At 38.3% G+C, this 8,434-nt stretch overlaps 1 protein-coding gene across 1 annotated transcript; it reads right to left on the bottom strand.

Annotated features, from left to right (window-relative positions):
- Positions 1–1,701: 1,701 nt before the first annotated feature.
- LOC132242147 (olfactory receptor 51I1-like) lies at positions 1,702–2,637 on the bottom strand. The gene has a single exon (XM_059711064.1). It carries the CDS (start codon positions 2,635–2,637, stop codon positions 1,702–1,704), a length of 936 nt encoding a protein of 311 aa, XP_059567047.1.
- Positions 2,638–8,434: the final 5,797 nt, after the last annotated feature.

Below are 8,434 nucleotides of genomic sequence, written 5' to 3'. Positions count from 1 at the left end.
CATATTTTAAGAAACACTGGGAATTTTGGAGTATCAAACAGAATATATATTTGGCATTTCACATGAAGTGCTTCCATAATAAATGGAAAACTACAAAATCTCAATACCCCACATATGTAAACACACACAACACACATTTTATTCTATCATAAATGCATGTGCACTATGAATATAAAATTTAATTTTACATAAATTTTATGCATTTTAAAATAAACATGCAGTCATGCTTTTTTTCCCCTAGTTTAGTAAAAATAATATCTATCCTGTTTTAAGATAGAAGGTTCTTTAGGATAAAATGTTGTTTTATTTTTCTTGTGTGTTTTTTTTAAGTCTTAGTTGTTTTACTTTTTGACACAATGAAAATTTCAGCAGTGGGACTGCAGTGAGATATCTCACTCTCTTAAAAGGGAAACTGGGTCTTTCATAACATTGGGCCTGTGGACTTAATGTGAGATAGGTCAAAGAAAAAAAACACCTAAAACTAAAAAAGCACCCCCCAAATTAATTTCTAGGCATGTGACATTTTTTGTTTAGTAGATTATTTCTGCACATGAAAAACTTATGAATTTTTTATTGTATTTCAGAAATTTGTGTTAGTATAAATCCCCCCACCTCCAATTTCTTAAAACACTTTAAACCTATTTTGGCAAGTCATTAACATTTTGCATGAGTGTTTCTTATAATGTAAAGTATGTCTTTAAAAGCCCACAAATTTAGGTTCATTCTTGGAGGACAGAGAAATCTGCCATTTCAACTTAGATCGATAAAATGATGAAGTTATATAGATGTCATCACTCTCAATTATCTCTGCATCAGCAGAATTATAAAAGAAGGTTAGAGTAGCTCATTCTTCCTCCCCTTAGAGCACACGCTCAGATGTGGGTCAAGAGTATCTAAAGAACTCCTAGAAGAAATACATATATATCTACTGATCTTAGTATGCTGAAGAGAAAGTTATCTGGCACAGTGAGTAATTTGGGAAAATTGTCTTTATCTCAGTGAGTGCATTATTCTTAAACAATATGAATGAAACGAGAATTATTTTGCTTCCTTTGTTCACTAGCACAGACTCCTCCAAAAGAGCTATTATTGTTATCAATTTACCACGTGTTTTTATACACATAAACTAATTGATTTTTTTGTGATTAAATTATTTTACAAAAGTTTTATTAAATATACGTGTGTGTGTGTGTGTGTGTGTGTGTGTGTGTGTGTGTGTGTACATATAAAATTTTCTATTTCTTGCTTAAGTCTTGAGCACCTATCATCTGGGACTTTCTTTTTAACTGCACAATATTCCATAATATGAACAAATCCTAACTCATTTAACTATTTACCTTTCAATGGCCACTTTCTTTTTAAAATTTTATTTCAAACATCACTGTTATAAAAATTCTTATTCAAGTCTCTATATTCATGAGCAAACATTCAGAGCATGAATCTAGGGAAGTGCTAAAAATTAGAATTTCTGCATTAAAAAGCATGTGTATTTTGAGTTGACACAACAAAATAGCTGACAAAATACTATACAATTCTAATTTAGGTTACAACACAAAGAGTATAAAAATGTGCATTCCCTACACACTTATCAAGCTTTCTAACTTGGACAAGGTGATGTGCACTCTCTCCTTCTCTAGACCTCCTCTGGTGAGGACAATAACTGGTTTTAGGGTAATCATCTCATCGCCACTGACCGCATTATTATTTTCTTTGGAGAAAGAGTTGGATTAGTCCCTGGCGAATCTGCTTGGTTTTAACACTATAGATGATGGGATTGAGCACAGGAGGTACCAGAAGATAGACATTGGCCAGGAATAGACGGACAGCAGGCGCAGCGTGCTTCATGAAGCGGTGCACCAGAGCCACGCTGATCATGGGCACATAGTACACAAGGACTGCACAGATATGCGATACACATGTGTTCAGGGCCTTCCGCCGTCCCTCCCCAGACGTAATGCCCAGCACTGTGTGGAGGATCAGCACATAAGAGATCACGATGAGCAGTGAGTCGAGACCAAAAGTGGAAGTAACGATGCAGAGCCCCAGAATGCTATTGGGCCGAGTGTTCCCACAGGGCAGCTGGATTAGATCTGAGTGAAGACAATAGGAGTGGGAGAGGACATTGTGGCCACAGAAGGGCAGACGCTTCAGGAGAAAGGGTAGTGGGAACATGAGCATCACACTCTTCAGTCCAAGTGCAACACCAGTACCAACAATACGGGGCAGGGTCAGGATAGCAGTGTACCGCAATGGGTTGTAGATGGCCACAAAGCGGTCCACAGACATGAGCAGCAGAACTCCGGATTCCATGATGGAAAATGAATGTATGGAGAACATCTGTAAAAGGCAGGCTTCAAAGTAGATCTCACTGGCACCAAAAAGGAAGATGCCCAGCACAGTGGGCAGTGTAGAAACAGAGACACCAAGCTCTGCAAAGGCCAGCATAGCAAGGAATAGGTACATCGGCTGGTGCAGAGAGGTGTTTTTCTGGATCACTGTCAGAATCAGACTATTGCCCACAAGGGCCACAACATATGTGGAGCAGAATGGGAAGATAAACCAAGGGTACAGGGCCTCCAAACCAGGAAGGCCAGTCAGCAGAAAATATTCTGGGGTAAATTGACTTCTGTTGAACATTTTCCTATGTCTGGAGTCTGGGGATGTTGATCTAGGCAGGTGCCAGGGATGCAACCTAGAATGAGACACACAAAGGTTATTGGACGCTGAGAAGGACCCACAAATTCCCCTGTTTACTACTATCTACAACTTATAACCTTCCTCCCATTCATGACCTGTTCCATTTGGTCTTTAATATTAAATAGAAATGTGGAATCATGACTTGTAAAAAGGTATATTTCCAGAATAAGGGAATCTGGCAGAATAGTTCATCTTTTATAATTCAAACTAAGCCCTGTACTGATTTCACTGTGTCTATTTGGTAGGAACTGAATGTTTCTCATGTCTCTATGAAGAGATGGTATTTTTTAGTTTACAGAAGACACTGATGTAAAGAAAGCTGTAATCTATCAGACATTCCATAAGTCCCCTGGTAAAGCATGTTGGGTTTTAAGTAACTGATGGGCACAAAGGTTAAGAATAAAATTCAAAGTTAGCATAGAATTTCTCAGGAGATAAAGATTCTAAACTCCATCCCTGCCACTCCAAGTAAGATCAAAGGTTGCTCTCCATTGGAGGCACTGAATTATAAAGCTTTACCTGGATAAATCATCTTAAAATGGGCTTAATTATCTATGTTCATTCCACAACCTTCTAGATGATCACTTTGGTTTTTACATATGTTGGAGGTGCAGAAGCATAGTGTAAAAACAATGCCACTGTTATAAAAGTTAATGAAGATAAGTATCTTGCCCACTGGAATTTTTATTAATGGAAAGACGTATTCTTCCCATTTGAAAATGTCTGTCTTGTCAATCCACATGTTTCAGTGTGGTTAATCAAAGCTTACTGAGGGCATGAGTACAAAGGGCAAGAGTCCTAGGGTATGGTTCTTCAGACCATATTTCTGAAACTGCAGAAATAATGACAAAATTTTTTATCTAGGATGCCCCACCTCAGCATTAATGATGCCTTCTGAAACCCTGCCTGGAAAGGCAACCCTAATCTTTTTATATAATCTAAGAAAAATATATCGAGAAGAAGAGACATCTGCACACCAAGAAGATGCATCTATGAAGGAACCTCTATACATCAGGATAGGTCAATCAAATTCTCTGCATTAGAAAAAATGTGAAAGAGGAAAAAAAAAGTCTCCCACTTATTAGGTAAAGAGAACAGATCTTACTCAACATTTGAAACAAAACACATAATCTAGGAGAAAATGTATTAGAGATGAGGAAGCTGGAGGTACTGGAAGGTGGGATTATAGCTGAATCTGAAAACATGATTTTAAACACTTGATTGCTAATTTCTATTGGGTATTCTTTGAGCTTGATTTTTATATTTGCAAATAAATATAATATAATATCATGATATTAATAATATAATTATATTATATACTAGGGGCCCGGTGCACGAAATTCATGCACTGGGTGCGTGTGGGGGGGAGTATCCCTCAGCCCAGCCTGCCCCCTCTCACATACTGGGAGCCCTCATGCGTTTACCCCCATCACCCTCCAATCGCAGGATCGGCCCCTTGCCCAGGCCTGACTCCTCTGGCTGAGGCGTCCGGCCCGGGCAGCGGGGACCCACAGCTGCAGCGGCCCCGCGATCATGGGCTTCGCTTTAGGCCCAGGCAAGGGACCCCTAGCTCCTGGGACTGCCAGCCTCGACCATGCCCATCTCCCATCACTGGCTCCACCCCTACTTCCTGCTATCACTGGCCAGGGCGGCAAAGGCGCCTGATTCTCCGATCATGGCTGGGGGGCAGGGCAAAGGCGGCCCCAGGGCCGCCTTTGCCCTGCCCCCCAGCTCTTAGCTCCCCCCTGGGTTTCTGATCACTGTCAGTGGCAGGGGGCTTCTTCCTGCTTTCCCTTTCGCCTCCCTGCATTGTGCCTACATATGCAAATTAACCGCCATCTTGTTGGCAGTTAACTGCCAATCTTAGTTGGCAGTTAATTTGCATATAGCCCTGATTAGCCAATGAAAAGGGTATCGTCATATGCCAATTACCATTTTTCTCTTTTATTAGTGTAGATTATAAATATAATAATGTCTACAAATAGTCTTATAAACTCTGCAGTAATCACCAGCTATAAGAAAGTATTATTGGTCTTTGTGGGAGATATTAGGTCTTCAGTGAAGACCCACTTCTCACTGAGGGATGAACATTAGTGATAGCAGAAGGGCTCCTTGAAAAGGAACGATATGTGATGCTGATATTCTGAGCCTTATCTCCTTTCTAATTTATATTTGGGGTATTTTTTACTTTCAATCAATCTTTCTATGTTTCAATTCAGCATATCAATAATCTAAGCCATTTACTACCTGTTCTTAGTGCTTAAGATTTTAATAGATCTTTAGCAGTTTCCTTGGGTTACTTAAAGTGCACTATTAATATATAAATATGTACCTTATTTATTGATCCTGGATTTCATATTATGAATTTTGGAATTTCAGATCACTGTGCATGAATGATAGGACTGCAGACTGGGGTCGGATTGCCACAGTTGGAATCATGGCTCAGTTACTTTCAGTCTTGTTCTTCATTTTTCCATCTGTAAAGCAGAGATGACTCTTAACATGTAGCTCCATAGCCTTATTTTGAGGTTTAAACAAGTTAATGTGTATATGGAGCAGGGAGCAAACAATATATTTTCAATATATTATAATATTGGTGAAATAATAAAAGTGATAACAAATGAATCATCAATATAAGTCAGGCATTTTGTTTTTATCTAATTATTTTTCATTCAGACTTTTCTCTCCCCATCCTTATAGATAATATTCATCTTTTTGCAATTAAGCCATTTTTAATTGCTTAAAAATTTGTAATTTGAAGATACCAAGTTTGCATTTTTTTAAAAATATTGAGCCATTACAAATATCTGGAATGTTTCTAAGAAATCATTTGACCCTATTTCTGATTCATGATGGACACTGAATCTCACACATATTTAAAAGTCTGCTGTTTTCCACAAGTTCTTCTGATCATTAAAAAAAATCATTTCCACAGGAAATTAATCATTGTGTAAAACTCTCAGTACTGAGTATCACCTGGCATGTAAATGAAAGCTGGTGAAGTTTGAGAGAGAACATATCTGTCCATGAGGCAAGCTGTGGGAGAGAAAAGTGGTCTACGATTGAGCCTAAACTTTGCATTTGTCATCTTCATGATCTATTGATTAGTGTGTAAATTTTGCAAACACCATAAAAAAGTGAAGAAAATTGATTCTAAAATACATACTATCTCTTGGCACTGCAAAATGGTCTGGTGGAGAGGAAATTAGTAGCATGTGAACATCATCCTTTGGTTTGAATTAATAAGGGGCAGTAATTTTTTTCCCTGTACTACTGATAAGATGAAAATATCTTCTTTATAATCCATATCCTCTTTATAATCCATATCTTCTTTATAATATAATCCCATATCCTCTTTAAATGGCACACTTCTTAATGTCTATTAAACTCCAAGAAGATTTAGTACCTTAACTTGAGTCCTTTATAATTTCTGACACACCCTAACTTGCCTTTTTCCTTCTGGTCATTCCTGTGCTTTGTTTTTATAATTGTTTGCTTTGGTATTTTTTTTTCCTTTTCTTTCATAAAAATGTTGGCATTTGAAATTACATTCTGAAACAAATATAATGTCCACCATTGTTTTATAACATCTGGTTCAGATGTAAACTCTGTGATGTCTTTGCTCACTCATAGTTACTTTCTATAATAGCCTCTCACAGTACTTCCCTTCATTCTAGCTGTTTGTTACTTTTCTCAGATCTCTGCAAGCTCCTCCAAAGAAGACCTGGATCCTATATTTTAAGCATAACACTAAGGTTTAATAAATAGGAAGGGAGAAAGGGGTCAGGAGTGACAGGAAAGAAGGTGGGCTCTAATATATAGTGTTATTATTATAGGCTGGGCATTTGAGGAGGAATTTACCTGCACCTGTCTTCTTTAATCAAACAAGAGCTTCTTTGAGGACAAAAAATAATGTAAATCCTTTTTATTTATTTACACAAGGAGCTGTTATTGTAGGAAACTGGGATTGTTTCTAATGAATAAGATGTGAGAGATAAGTGGGAAATGTAAGAAGTTAAATTCTGATGAGAAAAGAAAATGCATTGATTTAGTACTATGTATCAGGCATTCTGAAAGGGTGCCATGTGCATGTATCATTGTACATGTCATCTTATGTATCCTCAAAATACTCAAAATGACCTGATCATTCCCATTTGACAACTTGGGAGAGTGAGAAACTGACACCCCAAATGACATGCAAAGTCCAGTGGCAACTCAAAGTTAGGAGAGAAAGGAAGCCTGAACAGAAGCCATGCTGGGCTAGCCAGAGAGAGAAATGAGGGACAAGTGAAGAGCATAGGTCATCGAGGAGTTGGGTTTAAAAGTGATGAGGTCCTAGAGATAATATAACCCCCATCATGGGATGGAGGGGACAAGACTTACCGGTATAGAAGGCAAAGGAGAGAAGGGTAAATAGGCCTATGAAATGAAGATAAATTTTAAAACTAAATTAAATATCCAGTTTAAGAAGAACTGGATTTGGGGACAAATGATGGTTTCCCTGCCCCAGGTTTCCTGAATGAACAGAGGGGATGAGTAAAGCAGACCAAGTGTTCCTCTGCCACAGTAAGCCTTTCTAGACAGAAGTCTATGTCCTCAGGGAGGAGTCTTTAATGACAAGAGAAGGAGAAAATCAAAAGAGTGCTGGAAATGAGCTGTATCTCAGAACAAAAGCCCCTGGTTCACTCACCTGAACAATTTCCCAACCTCCTGGTCCCATAGACTGAACTCTGGGCAAGCTCCACTTCTCCTCTATGAAAACCCACCTGCCAGTATTTGGTCCTGGTCTCCAGCTTGCCACCTGAAGGTAGGAGTTGACTTGTTATTTATCATGACTCCAGAACTAGTCCCTTCCTCCCTCCAATTTTGATGATTAGTCTCCTGAGAAACACAGGCAAACCAGCCCCAGAAAAACATGCTGCCTCTGGGCCTGCAGGAATAAATGGACCAAGAACAGATCCCAGGAGATGCTCTTTGTGAAACCCTTAAGTCAAATTCTGAGAAAATACAGAATAAGATGACACATGTACATTAGTATAGGTATGTCTATGTATCTTTTTATGTGCATATACAAGTATGTAAACATATGCAGTTGTACACATAACACATGCATACGCATACATGTGTGTGCAGGTAAATGCAGAACCAGGCTTCTTTATGTAGAATTTTGTTTGCAAGTTTGCATGAATGTATGAGCATGCATATCTTCCCACAGATACATTTGCCATTGAATGTATATTCATGTAGATGGTGATATGATGGGGTAATGTTCTTGAGTTGCTAACATAAGGAAAGAATTCCTGGATCTGAGTAAAAGGTGCAATCCATTTCTGTATATGTTCATGCTCATACTATTTTTATCTATACATATATGTATTTGTATAATATTATATGTTTGAAGATCCTTCTAAAATACTCTGAGGACAGTTTTATCTCATAAACTTATTGGTCAGGGACATTTGTGTCCTATGGACACAGGCAGAAATTGCCTTGTGCTGTAACTGAGAAAGTGCGACCCCTTGAATCTGGACCTTTTACCCAAATCTCGATGTCCTTTACTTTGGTTAGTGACTCAAGGGCATATTTCTGTCATATCACCTCAATATCAATATTTGAGATTTGACACATTCGAAATCTCAATATTCCTTGTTGTGGTTATAATCTAGATTTATGTTTCTCCTGACTAAGTTTTTCCTGATGTTTGGGCTCTGAGAAAGCAGGGACCTCATTCACTGTG

The sequence above is a fragment of the Myotis daubentonii genome, chromosome 9 (genome assembly GCF_963259705.1).
Source record: "Myotis daubentonii chromosome 9, mMyoDau2.1, whole genome shotgun sequence".
In the NCBI taxonomy this organism is placed as follows: Eukaryota; Metazoa; Chordata; class Mammalia; order Chiroptera; family Vespertilionidae; genus Myotis; species Myotis daubentonii.
Note: the sequence above shows the minus strand (reverse complement) of the source record. Positions and strands in the feature narration are given on the sequence as shown.